Here is a 19631-nt window from a genome sequence, read left to right on the forward strand (position 1 = left end):
TTTTTCAGATAGATTTCTATAAGGGTCTAGAAACACTGCTGATTTTTGTATGTTGATTTTGTATCCTGCCACTTTGCTAAATTTATCAGTTCTAAGAGTTTCTTGGTGGAGTCTTTAGTTTTTCTAAATATAGTATCACATTATCTGCAAAAAGGATAACTTGACTTCTTCCTTTCAAATCTGGATGCCATTTATCTCTTTTCCTTGGCTAATTACTCTGGCTAGGACTTCTACCCTATGCTGAATTAAAGTGGTGAAAGTGGGCATCCTTGTCTTCTTTTGCACTTAATAGAGAGCCTTTCCATTTTTCTTCATTCAGTATGGTATTAGGTGTGGGTTTTATCATGTTGAGGCATGTTCCTTCTACAGGTAATGTCTTGAAGGTTTTTAACCACCAAGAGATGCTGAATTTTATTGAATGCTTTTTCAGCATCTATTGACAAAACTTAAACTAGACCAAGAAGAAAAGAGAGAAGCCCCAGAAAAATAAAATCAGATAAAAAATGAAACATAATAACTTATATCACCACAATATAAAGGATAATTAGAGACTTATGAACAACTGTACACAGACAAATTGGAAAACCTAGAAAAAAACAGAAAAATTACTGGACCACCCACCGAGATCAAACCATAAAGAAATACAGAACCTGAACAGACCTATAATGAGGAATGAGATTAAAGCAGTAATAAAAAGTTTCCCATCAAGAAAACTCCCCAGACCTGATATATTCCTTACTGGATTCTACCAAACATTTAAAGAAGAACTAATTCTGATTCTACTCAAACTACTTCCAAAAATTGAAGAACACCAAACACTTCTAAACTCATTCTACAAGGCCAGAATCACCCTGATATCAAAACCAAACAGACACACTAGAAAAAGAAAACTACAGGCCAATATCTCTGATGAACATAGATGCAAAAATACTCAACAAAATGCTAGCAAACAGAATTCAACACTACCCTAAAAAAATTATTCACCATGATCAAGTGGGATTCATCCCAGAAATGCAAGAATGGTTCAACGTATGCAAATAAATAGGCATAATGCATCAAATCAGCAGCATCAAGGCTGAATAATATTCCCTCTGCTATACAGTATATATATTCAGAATCTTTAAAATTCACTCATCCACTGAGAGACATTTAGGTTGTTTCCAGATCTTGGTTATTGCTAATAATGCTGAAATAACGCTGGGAGTACAGATATCTCTGGAAAATACTGATTTTATTTCCAGAAGTGGAGTTAGTAGATCATGAAGTAGTTTTATTTTCTTTTTAGGAAATTCCATATGGTTTTACATAATGGCTGTACCAATTTATATTTCCACCAACAGTGTACAATAATTCCCTTTTTGCCACATCCTTGCCAACACTTGTTATATTTCATCCTTCTGATAATAGCCATTTTAACAGGCATGAAGTGATATCTCATTGTGGTTCAGATTTGCATTTCCCTGATGATTAGTGAGATTGAGCACCTTTTTCTGTACACCTGTTGGACATTTGCATGTCTTTTGAGAAATAGCTATTCAGTCTTTTGCTCATTTTTAAATTGGGTTGTTTGATTGTTGCCATTCAGTTGTATGAGTTCCTTCATGTATAATTATTAAGTTTGTCAAGATGAGAAAGCAAAACAAGATCACTAGTTTCCTTGGTGCTGGCTCTGATGCAGAGAGATAAAAATATGACTCCACTTTAACTATCGTATTTCCAGTTAGATCTCAGTAATGTTTCCTTCCATCCCATGTTATGAAAAAATGTTGATGTTGTAAAAGACAAATGCCTTGACCCTCAGAAAATCAATGCTTTGCTGATCAACATGTCTGTATTGACCTGAAATCTAGGCTATGATTTCTCAAAGCCAAGACTTAATTTCCAGACTTTCTGATACAACCATGTTGCCGACTCATCACCTACATCCAAGTCAGGTCAGTTGAGGGCTTGGAGTTGCCCGGCATGAAGGCAGAGGCATGGACCAGATGGCATCCCAGCCCCATCATCCTAGATACCAGGAGTTGAACTTCTGAGTAGACCTGCCATTGTGACAACCTGGGAATCAATGTCCTGACCACTCCTCCGTTACTAAGCCCTTTGGAACAATTTGAGCAGGAGAACAAACATCATACCCAGGAGAGATGGTGGCAGACCTCTCAGGGTGATGTGGCCCACACACCTCAATGAGCCTGTCTCAGAGTGTGTCTCCTATGAGGGTGGCCTGAGTCATAAGGAATAGCTATTTATAAACTGTAAAGCCAATGCTAATACCAATGAGAGGATTTAAAATCATTAAACATCCATTGTGCGCATAGCCCTGTGTTGAATAATTGAGGTAAAGAAATATGAAACACCCAAGGCAGGCCATCAAAGAATTTACTATTATGTCATTAGAGTGATACGCCACAGGAAGGGAAAAAAATTGGGATTGAGCCACTCTGTCCTAGAAGGGTAGAGACCATGGCTTGCGTTGCAGAGAGAAGCATAATTGAGGTACAGAAAATAATCCAGTTCAGCTTCAGGTCATTTCTGAGAGTACATGACAAAGACTTAAATGAGAGGGAGCACACAAAGTCTTATTTCACTGCAGGAATTTGGACATTTACCCTTAAACAGTGTGCAGTCCTGAACAAGACTTTACTAATGATTGAGTCTTAATTATTTATGGAGATGAACAAGTCTTTTCCTGAATCTCACACTGGAACAGCATCAAGGAGGCCCTTTTATCCTGGCCTTGGGCTGTGCCCCTGATGGGTGAGGCAGCACCTGGGCATAAGAGGACCTGCCTGTTGTCACCCACGTGGGTTGTATGATCAGGTGATAAACCAGCAGCTTCTCACCTGCCTCCCTCCACAGAAGATCAGAATAGCTCCCATTAGTGCCACCTCATTTTTCTTGGAGCTGTCTTAGACCTTTTTCTTGGAGTTTGTTCTCCAAGCCCTCTTTTTCTATATCCCTGATGGTATCATTTAAGCTAAAATTTTACAGAAGTCTTTTAACGTCCCTGATGTGTCCCAGATTGTGTGTGTGTGTGCGCGCGCGCGTGTGCGTGCGTGTGCAAATACATGTCTATACCATCACAGTTACAAGCCTGGTAGGAGTCAGACACACCTGGGACAGAATCCCGGTTCTGTCACTTATTAGCTGTGTTACTTCTGAAAATCCCCAATTATCTCATCCTCTGTTTCCTGAAATTTCAAATGAAGATAATAAAGATTAGTCTCCAGGATGTCGTGAGGATCAATGAAGTTGTAGGAGAAAATGCATGTTAAAGTTCCTGTAACACAGTGAACCCTCGTATGAAACACCTGTCTATCAATAATTTAAAGGGAAAGAATACTTTTTGAGATGGTCCAAGTCTCAGGCCCTATGTGGAGTGAAGGACCCCATGGAAAAGAGTTCCCTAGTGGAGGAGGCTGGAAGACCTGAAAAAAACAGGAGGACTTGAAATACAATGGGAAAGTTTTAGTATTATTGCTTTGTTTCGACATGAACAAAAGTTTTTGTGTGAAGGTCTATTTAAAAACATTTTTAGAAGATTAAGATTTACTAATGTCAATTTGGTATATAACAGGTGTTTCTTTCATATCTTGAGGGCAATATTATTTAAAAAATGAACTAATTAGATGAAAGCAGATCAGACTAGGGAGTAATCGTGTGAAAAAGTTATCTTTTCAAGAAGTGTCCAAAACAATTCTCCAGAACATGTGATGGGGTGGAAATGGCCACAGTAATACCAATATCCAGGTCATAATGGGTATAGAGAATCAATATCTGAGATATGTATATGGACAGAGGCATAGATAGATATAGAAGTAGATATAGACATCGATATATAATCAGCCTTGTTCTATTATTACCGTACCATGTATCTCAAGATGCGTGGCCTTCCCTGAAGTTACACTGCCTCACTTCTCTAGGGTTTCTCCATGCTTCTAATCTTCATTGGAATCCAAAAATGATCTTTCCACGCCATCCCGCACTCCAGAAATAATTACCCCTAACCATTAAGAAAATCTCATCCAGAGCTCTGCACTGTGTTCAGGATCAAGGTCAATGTCCATTGAGTGACATTCAACGCTCTGTGCATAAGACTCTGTACAATTCCTCTAATTTAGGCTTTGCTAAGCAGGACTGCGTATTAGCTATACTTCGAAGATGGCTCTTCCTACTTTGTCTCTATGTTTTATTCCAATATATTTTTTCTTTCTGAGACACTGTTCAAGTCTCACTTGCTTCGTTTTCCTTTTTTATTTTTGACGTACCTCATGAACCAAGTTTTAATGAAACTTTGGACAGCACAATTTGTGACTTCTATTGTGCAGTCCCCATCAGCTACTAGTACAAGGTCATGGCCACATGGGTGGTTAAAACTTTTTAAATCCCGACAGCAGCATTAGCGGTGGGGTTTCATGGGAGGTATGAATGGTAAGCCTTAGAAAAGAAGTTGGAAACACTTTCTGTTAAGTCTTAAATGGAATACTTAAGAAGCACACACATTTTTCTATAGAGAGTCACGGGCAAATTGAGAAATATGGTATAGGGATTGTGTTCTGGAATAAAGTGTAGATAATTTAATGAAGACGGAAAAGGAAGAAAGCAACAAGATTTGATGGAAGGTTAATAGAAAAGCAACTTTTACTTGCAAATGTGCCTGGAACTAAACTTATTGCAGAAGTAGTCAGTGGGAAAACTGTATTTTCAAAATATATTCATGGGTTTTGTTCTCTTTTATTTCATTTGTTTATTTATTATATTTTTCTTTTTTGTCCAGGTATATACATGCAAGCGTGTGCATGTTTGTGTGTGCACCTGGAGATGTGCAGAAGTGTGTGTTTTTGCATGTGATGTGTGTGAGGGAGGAAGGATGTTGGTGGGGCTGGGTCAGGAGGAGCAGACTGCACTCACAGAGAAAGAGAAGCATAGAGAGACTGGTCAGGCCCTTGAAGGGGACCAAACACAAAGAAGCTGTGTTTATAAGAGACAGTTCAGACTTGGTCAGAAGCGATGCTGCTTCAGACCAGTTGACATAGGACAGACAGAGTTGGGAGCAATGGTCCCTTCCCACTCCTGCCCCCATTAACGCCAATTCACTCCAGAGTGCCCCACTGTCCCCTGAGATTCCAAGGCCACCACCTGCAGAGGACAGGGTGAAGAGAACAAGAGCCACTCAAGGAGAATAGGGTCCTCATAGAATAAGACACTGAGCGGATTCCTTGTTTCATTGCTTTAATCAGCAGATGCACACAGCAAACAGCATGGAGTGAGCTAGGGGCTTAGACAGAGGGTGGGAGGGTAGCCACAAAGGTGAAATCCAAGGCCAGTGAATGGAGATCCAAGAAAGGATCTGAGTTTCTGGGCTCCAGAGAGAAGATATGGTCTTGGCAAGTTCAGAGCTTTCCCTTGGACCTGTGAGCCTCTCAGGCAGGCCTAGGAGGAGAAGGGGGATGTCTGTGGCAGTTTGCTGTCCTGGATTCCACTCTTCTAGGCTCAGGGTCCATTTCAGCAGCAGCCTCCAGAGTGCTGGCCACTGCCCCCTCCACAGCAGCTGGAGCCCCCTGAGGGCTGGCTGCAGCAGCCAGAGCTCTGGGGTCTGTGGCAGTGGGACCTGCGGCGCCTGTGGTGGCTCAGACAGCAGCCACCTCCCCCAGAACTGCAGCAGCCCCCAGAGCTGGAGCCACAGCAGCCCCCAGAGCTGGAGCCACAGCAGCCTCCGGAGCTGACACTGCAGCAGGAAGAGACTGGAGGGCACTTAGGGGGACACTTTGGGGGACACTTCTGGGTGGGACACTTGGGAGGGCACTTGGGGGTGCACTTGGGAGGGGGCTGGCACTGCTGCTGGCTCTGCTGGCAGGACATGTCGGTGGTGGGTGTTCAGGAGCTGAAAGAGAGTCAAACAGCAAGTTAGACCCAGGCAGAGGCCACTGCTGCCTATTCTTGTCCTTTCCACATTGTTTCTATTTCCTTTATTTTGATGAACTATTTAAATGCCATGGTAAATCATTAATCGCTGAAAATTTTGTTATTTCTTGTAGTTTGGAAAATGCTCTTACAATGTATCTTTTGGGTTCACAATTTCATCTTAAGACAGTCAAGAATTACTATATCCTTTACAAAGAAGGAAACTGAGGCAGTAAGCCACATGAAAAAACTTCTGTCAAGATTAAACATTTAGTAAATTATAGGAAGCAATTTTTCTCGTGTCATATAAAACTCCGAAACTGTCCAGTGTGGAAACCTGGGAATATAAATATTTTCTTGGGAAAAGATAAAGAAGGATTATCTCTTGGAGTAACTTCCTAGGAGACTTTGTCTTGTAAAAAACCTGCGAATGTACAATTGTAAATGGTTTTGGAGACAGGCTGGTCTCACAGGCCCCCTTTGTTAAGGAAGATGCTGAAGAACAGTATTTTTGATGCATAGAGGGGATTTGAACTCAGATACCCTGGCTGTAGGCTGGTGCACTGCCATATTCATCACACAAAGGCCTCACAGTAACATCTTGGCACAGTGATCCTCAGCTTGCTATGTCTAACTACTTAAAGAGATTCTCAATTCCAATTTGAATCTAGAGATAAGTGGGTTTCAAAGAGCCCTAAAAGATCCATTAATTATGTCAACTCCACTGATTGAGAGCTACTATCTCCAGCTCAAATTTACAAGGAGTGTCACAGTTTTGCTCTGAAAAGTAAGTGTCCTGTTTGAAGTTGTTCTAGCGGAGACTGTTTGCCTGGGTTTCAACTCCCTCTGTCCTTAAAACTCAGCCAGCTGAAGCACAAAGACAGAGCCATCCAATTCTTATTTGTGTTACCAGTTGGCCCTCTCCCTGCCTCCTCTGCACACCCTCCTTCAATCTTTCTGAGGTCTTGACTTCTATCCAGATGGATCTCAGCCCTCAAGGCCCTGCCCAGCCTCCCCTCCTGCCTAGGACTGAGCAACCCTCTGTGGAAGCCCCAGCTCCTATTCTCAAAGGACACTTACCAGTGTCACAAGCAGCACAGGGTCCTTCAACACCTCAGGAGGTGAGTGGATGGGGTGCTCAGGCCCAGAGCCCTTTTATCCTGGCCTGGGCTCTGCCTCCAGTGGTGAGACAGGGCCTGGGCATGAGAGGACCTGCCTTCTGACACCCACATGGGTTCTGAGGCAGGTGGTGACTGGCAGCTCCTCACTTGCTTTCCTCCATGGGGCTCAGAAAAGCTGCTCCCAGCTTGGACTATGGCCACTTAGAAATAGAAATGGAGTGGGAAAATCCCTACCATCATTTCCTGTTTTGATCTCCGTGGAGAATACTTAAGCTGTTTGGTTTTGGAGCTTGAGTTCTCTGTTTTGTTAACTTCCAAATCTTACCTCTGTGGCTCTGGGCAACCTGGCTTAACTCAAGTTTCATAGAATCCTCCAACCCTCAACTATTTTATAGCTCTGTGTGTGCGTGTGTGTCTGTGTGTGTGTGTGTGAGAGAGAGAAGGACTGTGTGTGTGTGTGTGTGTGTGTGTGTGTTTCTGTATTACAGCCATTAGGTAACTGGTTAAAGAGTCAGACCTAGAGAGAAACCTGATTCTGCCACTTATTACCCGCATTACCTTATGAAAAACATTAATACCTCATCATTCTTGTTCTCAGTTTATCAACTCTGTAATAGAGATAATATAAAAATAATTGTCCAGGGATGTCTGAGAGTCAATGAAATAATGCAAAGGAAGTTTCTGTTGGAGAGTTTATAACATGTCATTTTCCCTAAACAAATGCCAATGCATTAATATTTTCAAATTACACCTGCTTTCTAAGGAGAGATGATAGCCTCCAGCTCCATCCGTGTTTCTGCAAAGGACATGATCTTATTCTTTTTTATGGCTGCATACTATTCCATGGTATATGTGTACCACATTTTCTTTATCCAGTCTACCAATGATAGGTATTTAGGTTGATTCCATGTCTTTGCTATTGTGAATAGTGCTGGAGTGAACATACACATTCATATGTCATTATGGTAGAACAATTTATATTCATTTGGGTAACCCTCCTTCTTCAACATCCAGGCTTTATTCCATGACCTATGCATTTCTAAAACAGTGCCATTCAACTGTAACTTTGTTATGAGTCTTAGTTTTCAAATATGACTACGATAAACTATGCTTGATTCTGCAGGTTGGTTCTAATATTTATGTACCCCTCAACAGTTTCTAAAACACAGGTGGACTCCATAGGTAAGCAATTTAAAAATGAATTGATTACTATTAGCATCATCTTTAGTTTGTGTATGACGTAAGCCGTCATCATTGGAATTCTCACTCTGAGACATTTACATTACAGTATACTAGCCTTATCACCCTGCAGAAGTCTACCACTGAATTACCTGGCTATGGTTCATGTTGTTCCAAAGAATGTATTTAATAATGGAGTAGTCAAGATACTGATTACTCAGCTTACACTGGCCGTTCTGAGCCAGAAGCCCAGCCCATGCATTCCAAGGATGATGAGGATTAGAAGCTATTCTGTCCATGACTCTGATACCACAAAGGGCAGCACCCAAACTGTCAATTAATCTGGCATGGATTGGGTTAATAAGGTAGCAATATGATGTAACATCGTGAGTATTGTTTCCTTATGTTTGGTGTTAGATTTCAATAGCATTTGAAATTTATTGAATTTGGTACCTTTTTAATGCTAACAATATGCACTAGCAAAGGAGTGACTTTCTGAAAGTACACTTGTATGTGGTCAGACTCTCATATCACAAGAGATAGGTTGGAAGAATGCTGAGACCCAGTAAAAATTAACTTAGACTCAGTAGATCTTACTCTGTGTCCCAGAGCCAGCACCATACGTCAGTGATTTGTAATTTATTTCCTTCCTTTGCAACCCCTGCATAGAGTAGTAACAATAAACTGATACTCCAAAATTATTAGAAGAATATACAGAATATCTAATTATTTCTTTATAAGTAATTGGATAAAATATGTAAGCATGAAAAAACTTGAGAAATCTCATCACATAATGAAAGAAATACTATATGTCAGAAAGCATAATTTTAAAAGATGAAAAATATAAATAACCAGCTGAGAAAAAGTAAAGTACATAAGTAAGGAATCATATTAAAATCTATGATAAATAGTAAGTCTTTACAACTTTATAGAAAAGAAATAAGGTTATCTACAAATGAGTGGGCAAAGTGCATGAACAAACAGATAGCTTGGAAAGAAATACAAGTGACCAATACATTTTGAAATTTGTTATTTCATATTTGCATATACAAACAACCAAAGACTTGTATATAAAACAAGGATAGTCTTTCAAGGATGAAGTCTGAGTTTGCCACTGAATTGCCTGGCTGTGGCTCATGTTGTTCCAAACAATGTATTTAATGCGAGAGTAGTTAAGATATTGGTTACTCACCTTACATTAGTAGTTCTGATCTAGAAGCACAGCCCATCCATTTCAAGGATGATAAGGATTAGAAGATATTCCTTTATATTGAACTAGAAGAAACTGAAAATCAATAACAAAACAGTATTGCTGAAGATGATAGGAAATGAGTCTTATAAATTGGAATAATAATGAAAATTCAGATGAAATTTGGTGACCCATTACTCAACAAATAATAATTTTCTGTATACAAATCAAAATTTTAAATGTACATAATTTTTATCCAAGAGTTGTACTTCCAAGAATTTAACTTAAAGAGGAAAACTTTGAGAAAGAAGATATACAGACAAGAATGATTACTACAGAAAATTAAAATAACATTAAGAGTTAGAAAAGTTGCAAGATGTAAGAATAAATTTGTATTAACCAGCAACAAGTAATTCAAAAATATTTTAAAAATTGCCATTTAAAATAGCAAAATTACATAAAGTCTAACATACAATTTTAATGTAAAATACATTTGATAAAATGAGAAGATTATTAAATAGCATTACAGAATATCATAATAAAGAGTTATACCATATATATGGGTGAGTAGAAAAAAATTATAATAAAATATAATAATTTTTCATGAATTAATGCATATTCTCAATGGTGTTTTCATCAAAATTCTAATGATGATTTGTTTTGCTTCATCTTCATTGTGTGGGATGTGACAAACTGACTCTAATGTTTATATAAAATAACAAAGATTTAGTAATCACCAAAACAATCTTAAGGAATGATGGAACCTGTGTGATTTAGATATCACAATTGATTATACACCTATGATAATTAAGGCAGCAGATGTTCTCAGAGGTGCTGACAAATTGACAATGACAAGAATTGTTCACCCAATTATAAATCTACAGAAATGTGAAAAATTGATTCTGACCCATAGGTATTTCAGATGAGTGGGGGGAAATGGAAAATTTGATTACAATACTAAGACAATTGGTTATCCATTCAGAAAAATGTTTAAAATACATAAAGTGAACAAAAATTCCTTTCTTGATTGAATTAAAACCTTCATTTTTATTTTTATTTTTATTTTTATTTTTTTGAGACGGAGTCTCGCGCTGTGTCACCCAGGCTGGAGTGCAGTGGCGCGATCTCGGCTCACTGCAAGCTCCGCCTCCCAGGTTCACGCCATTCTCCTGCCTCAGCCTCCGAGTAGCTGGGACTACAGGCGCCCGCCACCACGCCCGGCTAGTTTTTTGTATTTTTAGTAGAGACGGGGTTTCACCATGTTAGCCAGGATGGTCTCGATCTCCTGACCTCGTGATCCACCCGCCTCGGCCTCCCAAAGTGCTGGGATTACAGGCTTGAGCCACCGCGCCCGGCCAAAACCTTCATTTTTAAAAAGGAAAAAATTTCAACTTTTTAAAGATAGGGAAAAGATTTCTGGACTTACAAATGGTTGAGATTTATTAAAATCATGAAAATCACAAACTATAGTTATTGCTGCAGAAATTCAACTATGTTAAAAATAAAACACTAGTTCATCAAATGACACCATTAAAATGCAAACAGGAACATACTTGCTTGGAAAAGGTATTCACAATGCATTTAATAGCAGTACATTAGTAACTAGAATATGTAAAGAACATTTACAAATACTAACAAAAGCAGATAAACAAATTGAAAAACATTTTTAAGAAAAAGCAGACAAGTCACAGAAGAGAAAGCTCAAATAACCAAAAATATATTAAAATATGCTCTGATTACTACAAAGCAGAGGAACACATATTAAACTACAGACAGATAACAATGCACATCCATCAAACGGCAATTACTGAAGTTTAGTAACAATGTGCAGCAAGAATGATTCTTATACACCATTGATGCAAACTGAAATCAATATGAGCAATTTGGAGAGATAGGTGTGATCCAAAATTCAGCACTTCCACTTATAGGTACATAACTTGGTGAGACTCTCCCACAAATACACAAGTAGACATGCACAAAAATTTCCATAGCTGCAATATTGATACAGTGAAAAGTGAGAACACTCTAAATGTCCATCCAAAAGAGAGAAGCTAACAAATCATGATGCACTCATAAGATGGACACTACACAGTTGTGAAAATGAGTAAACTATGGCTATACAGATCAACTTGAGTAACTAGCAAAAATAATGTTTAAGGAAGAGAACAAGTCAAAAATGAGTGTCTTAAGTATGATGCCATTTCTATAGAGTTAAAACCATGTAATCCATAATACATATTGTATCAGGGTAACCTGTAAAGAATAAAATTGGAATACATAACAATTTGGTTTGAACCAGGTTTCAGGGGCTCATTAACACTGGGGAGGCAAGAAGGGCAGTATTAGGGACAAAACTTCAAAGCTCCAAGAATGAGAAGTGAGAACCTTAAAGGCAGGTGCCCTTCAGGCAGATCAAAGCAGGAGATGATAGTAGGGATTTCCCCACCCCACCTCTATTTCTAAGTGGTCATATTCCATGCTGGTAGCAGCTCTCCTAAACACCCATGAAGGCAGACATGTGCAGAGCTGCCAGTCACCACCTGTCACAGGACCTACGTGGGTGTCAGGAGGCAGGTCCTCTCATGCCCAGGCCCTGTCTCACTACTGGAGGAAGAGCCCAAAGGACAGGATAAAAGGGCTCAGGGCCAGAGAACCCCATCCATTCACTTCCCGAGGTGCTGAAGGACCCTGTGCTGCTTGTGACCTCAGTAAGTGTTCCCTGGGTACTCTATCAGAGGCTCCCACAAAGGAATGCCTAGATCAGGGCAGGAGGGGAGGCCGGGCATGGACTCCAGGGCTGGGGTGGTGCTGGCATTCATATGAGTGAAGGAGGGAGTCTCAAGAAAACTGAGCAAGGGCAATGGGGACAGACCAGGGACATGAGAAGGAGGAGTCCTGAGATGGTGTTCTGGAGAAATGAGATGGATCTAGAGTTCTTGGGTCTCTAGTCTGAAGGCATTGCAACATTGCCTCCCATGTTCACCTGTAACTGCTTTCAGAAAGGGAGGTTTACCTTGAAAAATATAACTGTCCTTTCCTGAAAAGTTGAGATGGAAACAGTGGTTCCCAGCCAGTGTAGAGGATATCACAGCTAACTGACTCCCCTAAACTCACATTTAATGGTACTTAACTTGGTAAGGCAAGGACAGTAGACAACAAAATATAAGTGCTGAGCATTCGGTACGGTGTTTGCTGAGAATTTCAGAGCATTGGACTAAGTCGGAAACCTGGATACAAGCCTCAACTTAATTCAATGATATTTTTCCTCAGTTAGTTTTCCAACTTCCTTTGCAGTTCTGAACTTCTGTGTCCTTACAACAATCTAGAAAATTCTTCCAAGAGAGAATGACTGTTTCCCCTTGAAAAACAATTTTATTTCCAAACCCCTTTCTAGATTGTTTTCATGATTCAGGTGTGTAGTTGAAGCAGAATGTCTCCTCTACATACTACATGCTTGATTTTAAGAATGCTCTCTTAATATCTTTTGGCTTCGGCTTTCTAATTATAAAATAGTTGAAAATGCTTTATGATTTTATAAGTATATAAAAAGCATAAGGTTCAAAACAGAGGCTATAAGTGTGCTTAGCCAACGATTAGAAATAATGCACATTCCCGTGATTAAGTAGCTACAACTACACTAAGGAGTTCATCAAAATGAAGGGATTAGAAATGATGCTGAAAGGGCAAAAATAGGCAGGGATGGCCTCTGCCTGGGTCTAACTTTCTGTCTGACTCTCTCTCAGCTCCTGAACACCCACCACCGACATGTCCTGCCAGCAGAGCCAGCAGCAGTGCCAGCCCCCTCCCAAGTGCACCCCCAAGTGCCCTCCCAAGTGCCCCACCCAGAAGTGCCCCCCAAAGTGTCCCCCTAAGTGCCCTCCAGTCTCTTCCTGCTGCAGTGTCAGCTCCGGAGGCTGCTGTGGCTCCAGCTCTGGGGGCTGCTGCAGCTCTGGGGGAGGTGGTTGCTGTCTGAGCCACCACAGGCGCCGCAGGTCCCACTGCCACAGACCCCAGAGCTCTGACTGCTGCAGCCAGCCCTCAGGGGGCTCCAGCTGCTGTGGAGGGGGCAGTGGCCAGCACTCTGGAGGCTGCTGCTGAAGTGGATCCTGAACCTAGAAGAACACAAACGACCAAATATTTCCCTCTCCTCTTCCTTCTCCTTCCGGGCCTGCCCATGTTGCTGAGAGGTCTTGGTGAAGACTGAGCTCAAGCATAGAAGATTCTTCTGTCTTGGAGTTCAGAAGCCCAAAACTTCTCCCACAAAGTCTTTTAATGACCTCAGTTTGCATATGTGTGGTTGCTCTGGGAAGCCCAAAACACAGACCTGTATCCCTTTGCAGCTTGTCTTTTTACATAGCTCAGCCTGATGTGAAACAATAAAACCAGAAATATGCATTCCTTTTTGCCTTGACTGTTATTTCTTCATTGCTTTTCATACTCTGTCCTCATCTCCAGGCTCTCCCAAGATGTTAGTATCTACAGACCTTATTCAAATTTCGCCAGTCTTCCTACTAATATACTTTATAGCAAAAGACAATTTTGTTGGTTCAGAATCCAATCCAGGATCCTCCATTGGCTTGACATAGTTGCCACGATTCTTCAATCTCCAATCTGAAATGCTTCTTCAGTCTTTCTTTGTCTTCCTTGACAATGACCTTTCTAAAGAACCATTGGTTTTGTAGAATGCCCCTCAATTTGGGTTTGTCTGATGTTTCCTCTTGAGCAGGCTCAGATTGCACATTTTTGCAAATATCCCACAAAAGTGGTGTTGTCCTTAGAGCATGATGTCAAGCCTTACCTGATGTTTAATTGTCCCATTCCTGGAGATATAACTTCAACCACTTGATCTGCCAGCTTCCTCTATTGCAAATTTAATATTTATTCCTTTGAATTAAAAACTTATGAAGGAAAGAATAAACTTTTTTTTTTTTGAGTTGGAGTCTCACTGTCACTCAGGCTGCAGTGCAGTGGCATGATCTTGGCTCATTGTAACAACCACTTCCTGGGTTCAAGCATTTCTCTTGCCTCAGTCTCACAGGTAACTGGGATTTCAGGTGTGTGCCACCATGCCCGGCTACTTTTTGTATTTTTAGTAGAGATGGGGTTTCACCATGTTGGCCATGTTGGTCTTGAACTCCTGACCTCAAGTTATTTGCCCACCTCAGCTTTCCTAAGTGCTAGGATTACAGGTGTGAGCCACAGCGCCCAGCCTAAACATTTATTTTGTATCAAATATTTTCCCAAAACTTTTTCAGTATAATTGATGTTCTTTTACAAAATTATTACTATAGTGTTGCTAGTATCATTGAGTATAGTTTTTTAAAATATATTTATCTCATACCCTGAGTCTATGCACATATGTAAAGCAAAGAGAGGTGGTGAGGATGGGTCCTGAGCAAAATCAGCAATGTCCTGCAATGCAACTACTTGAAGGAAGTCCATTACAATTTCTTCTTGTTGAACTCTTGTTATATCTAATTTCCTGTGATGACCATTCTTATCCATTTATCTCTCCTATATTATAACTCTACTTTCAGGTAAATTCGTAGAACACAATTTTTGTGTAAAAAGATATGCTTATTATAAATTTAAACTCATTACGCCTCAATAAGTATTAAATTGTTATCCAGAATTGGTATGCCAATTCATATTGCCATCTCAAAACATGTGTATTACCACCAACTGTCACATACTATTTTGTTGGTCACTAAAATAATTGTCATTTTGAAATAAGTAAATAAATCTGTTAGTCTCCGTTCTCAAATTCAAGATATTTCTTTTTTATTTTGTTTGTATTTGTTTGAATATCAGTAAAGTTGAACAATTTTTTTGAAATTTTTTGTTTGTTTGTTTTAGATGGAGTTTCACTCTTTTGCCCAGGTTGGAGTGAAGTGGTGCGATCTCGGCTCACTGCAACCTCAGCCCCCTGGGTTCAAGCGATTCTCCTGCCACAGCTTCCCAAGTGGCTGGGATTACAGGTGTCTGCCACCACGCCCTGTTAATTTTTGTATTTTTAGTAGAGACAGGGTTTCACCTTGTTGGCCAGGCTGGTCTCAAACTCCTGACCTCAGGTGACCCACCCACCTCAGCCTCCCAAAGTGCTAGCATTACAGGTGTGAGCCACTGCGCCTGATCTTTTTCAATTTTATTTGCCATTATATTTGCATGTATGTGTACATATGTGATGGTTAATTTTATGTGTCAACTTGGCTAGGCTATGGTTCCCAGATCTTGCTCTTGTACCAGTCATCAGTCTAAATGTTGTTGTGAACATATTTTTTTAGATGTGACTAGTATTTAAATCAGTAGAGTTTGAGTACAAATTTACAAGAAAAAAACAAACAACCCCATCAAAAAGTGGGCAAAGGATATGAACAGACATTTCTCAAAAGAAGACATTCATACAGCCAACAGACACATGAAAAAATGCTCATCATCACTGGCCATCAGAGAAATGCAAATCAAAACCACAATGAGATACCATCTCACACCAGTTAGAATGGCAATCATTAAAAAGTCAGGAAACAACAGGTGCTGGAGAGGATGTGGAGAAATAGGAACACTTTTACACTGTTGGTGGGATTGTAAACTAGTTCAACCATTATGGAAAACAGTATGGCGATTCCTCAAGGATCTAGAACTAGATGTACCATATGACCCAGCCATCCCATTACTGGGTATATACCCAAAGGACTATAAATTATACTGCTATAAAGACACATGCACACGTATGTTTATTGCAGCACTATTCACAATAGCAAAGACTTGGAATCAACCCAAATGTCCATCAGTGACAGATTGGATTAAGAAAATGTGGCACATATACACCATGGAATACTATGCAGCCATAAAAAAGGATGAGTTTGAGTCCTTTGTAGGGACTTGGATGCAGCTGGAATCCATCATTCTTAGCAAACTATCACAAGAACAGAAAACCAAACACCGCATGTTCTCACTCATAGGTGGGAAATGAACAATGAGATCACTCGGACTCAGGAAGGGGAACATCACACACCGGGGCCTATCATGGGGAGGGGGGAGGGGGGAGGGATTGCACTGGGAGTTATACCTGATGTAAATGATAAGTTGATGGGTGCAGCACAGCAACATGGCACAAGTATACATATGTAACAAACCTGCACGTTATGCACATGTACCCTACTACTTAAAGTATAATAATAATAAATAAATTAAAAAAAAAAAAAAAAACATATGGGCACATTTCTGCTGGGTATATACCTAAGAGTAAAATTTCTGGGCCATAGAGTTCCAGATGCTTTGTTTTAATGAATACTCTAAGCAGTTTTCCAAAACTATTGAATTCATGTACTGTTTGTTTAATCAGGGGTGAGGGGACAAATAAAGATATAAAAAAAAAAAAAAAAATCAGTAGAGTTTGAGTAAAGCAGATTACCCTCCATAATATGGGCAGGCCTCAGCCAGCCAGTCAAAGGTCTTAAGAGAAAAGACTCATAAGCAGAGAGAGAAAAAATATTCTGCCTTCAGGAACAAGGAATGCTTATACACTCTTGGTGGGAGTGTAAATTAGTTCTGCCATTGTAGAAGACAGTGTGGCAATTCCTTAAAGACCAGCAATACCATTCAAGCCAGCCATCCCATTACTAGGTACATACCCAAAGAAATATAAACTATTCTACTGTAAAGACACATGAACATGTATGTTCGTTGCAACACTACTCAAAGTAGCAAAGACATGGAATCATCCTAAATGTCCATCAATGATAGATTGGATTAAGAAAATGTGGTGCCTATATACCAAGGAATACTATGCAGCCATAAAAAAGGATGAGATCATGTACTTTGCAGGGACATGGATGGAGCTGGAGGCCATTATCCTTAGCAAACTAACACAGGAACAGAAAAACAAACACTGCATGTTCTCACTTATAAGTGGGAGCTAAATGATGAGAACACATGGACACATACAGGGGAACAATACACACTGGGGCCTGTCAGAGGGTGGAGGGTGAGAGAAGGGAGAGGATCAGGAAAAATAACTAGTGGATATTAGGCTTATTACCTTGGTGATGAAATAATCTGTACAACAAAACCCCATAGCACCAAGTTTACCTATGTAACAAACCTGCACTTGTACCCCTAAACTGAAAATAAAAGTTAAAACTAAATCTGTCTCCAGAATGATTTTGGACTTGAGACTGCAACATCAGCTCTCCCCTGAACCTGCATTCTGCCATCTTTCCCTACAAATTTTGGTTTTGCCATCCCTGATAGTCACTTGAGCCATTGCTGCAAAATAGTCCTCTTTCTGTCTTTCTTGCTCACACTTACTTTACCAAAACATAACAGAATCTCAAGGAATATAATCTTAAGGACAAGTTTTCTGAATGAGTTCTGGAATTTCTGGAATTTGTTCTCTAGCCTAACTAGATTTAAATGCACTAATGAACCCTATTTCCCATAGTGAAGAGAACACTGACAGTAAATGTGGCTATAGGGATATGCAAAATATCACTATTGGATGTTTCTAATCAAATGCTTATAAGAGACAAGGTTTTGAGTGGCCATGGATTTGCTACCTGAGAATACTTTTGTCAAACTAATGAATATAAAGAGATTGGCTGGTTGCTCCTCATTGTGTTAAGTAAGATGGGAGAAGAAAATGATGAGGTCCAGGATTTGAATCCTCAGTTTGTGCACCACATAAATAACCAGGCAGCACATAAATAACCTGAAAGATTTTATGTCTGTCCTGAAAGAAACCCTTATCTTCTGTAGTCTCAGAGCTGAAACTGCTAAAAACTAAACCCCAAATCTTTTCAGTGAATGACTGAATTACAATACAAATTAAATTTCCAAATTCTCAGCATGTCTACAGATAAAGTGAAGCCATTCTTCAGTCTCCTCCAGTCTGAAATGGTTCTACAGTCTTTCTTTGTCTTCCTTGACACTAACCTTTTTAAAAAACCATTGGTTTTGTAGAATGCCCCTCAATTTGGGTTTGTCTGATGTTTCCTCTTGACCAGGCTCAGATTACACATTTTTGCAAATATTCCACAAAAGTGGTGTTGTCCTTAGAGCATGATGTCAAGCTTTACATGATGTTTAATTGTCCCATTCCTGGAGATATGACTTCGACCACTTGATCTGCCAGCTTTCTCTATTGCAAATTTACTATTTATTCCTTTGAATTAAAAACTTATGAAGGAGAGAATCAACTTTTTTTCTTTTTTTGAGTTGGAGTCTCACTGTCGCTCAGGCTACAGTGCAGTGGCACCATCTCGGCTCATTGCAACAACCACTTCCTGAGTTAAAGCATTTCTCCTTGACATTGATTAGGAAGAAATGGGGGCCGGGCACAGTGACCCATGCCTGTAATCCCAGCACTTTGTCAGGGGGAGATGGGTGAATCACTTGAGGTCAGGAGTTCGAGACCAGCCTGATCAACATAGTGAGACCCTGTCTCTTCTAAATAAATAAATAAATAAATAAATAAATGCAAAAATTAGCCTGGCATTGTGGCACATGCCTGTAATCCCAGCTACTCTAAAGGCTGAGACTGGAGAATCACTTGAACCGAGGAGGCGGAGGTTCCTGTGAGCCAAGATCTCACCACTGTACTCTAGCCTGGGTAACAGAGTGAGACTCTGTCTAAAAAGAAGAAGAGGAAGGAGAAGAAGAGAAAGAAGAAGAAGAAGAAGAAGAAGAAGAAGAAGAAGAAGAAGAAGAAGAAGAAGAAGAAGAAGAAGAAGAAGAAGAAGAAGAAGAAGAAGAAGAAGAAGAAGAAGAAGAAGAAGAAGAAGAAGAAGAAGAAGAAGAAGAAGAAGAAGAAGAAGAAGAAGAAGAAGAAGAAGAAGAAGAAGAAGAAGGGGAAGAAGAGGAAAAAGGAGGAGGAGGAGGAGGAATGGGACTCTGAAAATTGGAATGAGGACCAATGAGAAAATCCTGATGACCGTGGAAACACTATACTCCTGAATTTGATTGAGTCTTCTTTGCCAGTAGAAGCAGCCTTTCCACACCCACCTGGGGAGACTGACTCTGATTTTTCTAAGGAAACTGTAATGGGCTCCTGTGAAGCAGTTGCCTTGAAAGACATTGATGATTCATCTCAGGACCCCTCCCTATCAACTCTTTTTGCTTCTAGAGTGAAGTCCCAGCAGGTCCCCAATGGTGAGGTACAACATGTGACCCAAGACAAGTTGCACTACGCTCCAAAAGAACTACAGTGTATACAGACAGACATTCAAGGAATATGTGTGTGA

General features: G+C 40.0%; 4 protein-coding genes across 23 annotated transcripts in view; 2 read left to right on the plus strand and 2 right to left on the minus strand.

Annotated features, from left to right (window-relative positions):
* Window positions 1-19631, plus strand: part of S100A1 (S100 calcium binding protein A1) — a 1186348-nt gene that overhangs the window by 340295 nt on the left and 826422 nt on the right. Inside the window, exon 1 of one of the 20 annotated variants that reach the window (XM_050754024.1) lies at window positions 18718-18721. The exons of the other annotated variants lie outside the window; for them this stretch is intronic. The gene's annotated coding sequence lies outside the window, so the exon portion shown is untranslated. Of the gene's footprint in view, window positions 1-18717; window positions 18722-19631 lie in introns of those variants that run through there. 20 annotated transcript variants of the gene reach the window in all.
* S100A8 (S100 calcium binding protein A8) overlaps window positions 1-19631 on the minus strand; it is a 675486-nt gene that overhangs the window by 62304 nt on the left and 593551 nt on the right. The gene's annotated exons all lie outside the window — the stretch shown is intronic.
* Window positions 5213-7032, minus strand: LCE1C (late cornified envelope 1C). Its single transcript, XM_050755758.1, has 2 exons — window positions 6982-7032; window positions 5213-5881 (listed from the first exon to the last, which is right to left on the minus strand). The coding sequence occupies exon 2, from the start codon at window positions 5857-5859 to the stop codon at window positions 5503-5505; it is 357 nt and encodes a 118-aa protein (XP_050611715.1). The 5' UTR covers window positions 5860-5881; window positions 6982-7032; the 3' UTR covers window positions 5213-5502.
* LOC126934900 (late cornified envelope protein 1C-like) lies at window positions 12684-13789 on the plus strand. The gene has a single exon (XM_050755846.1). It carries the CDS (start codon window positions 13156-13158, stop codon window positions 13486-13488), a length of 333 nt encoding a protein of 110 aa, XP_050611803.1. The 5' UTR covers window positions 12684-13155; the 3' UTR covers window positions 13489-13789.

Source organism: Macaca thibetana, chromosome 1, assembly GCF_024542745.1.
Source record: "Macaca thibetana thibetana isolate TM-01 chromosome 1, ASM2454274v1, whole genome shotgun sequence".
Classification (NCBI taxonomy): Eukaryota; Metazoa; Chordata; class Mammalia; order Primates; family Cercopithecidae; genus Macaca; species Macaca thibetana.

Coding starts and splice junctions, on each gene's coding strand:
- LOC126934900 (XM_050755846.1), top strand. CDS start 13,156: ATGTCCTGCCAGCAGAGCCAGCAGCAGTGCCAGCCCCCTCCCAAGTGC.
- LCE1C (XM_050755758.1), bottom strand. CDS start 5,859: ATGTCCTGCCAGCAGAGCCAGCAGCAGTGCCAGCCCCCTCCCAAGTGC.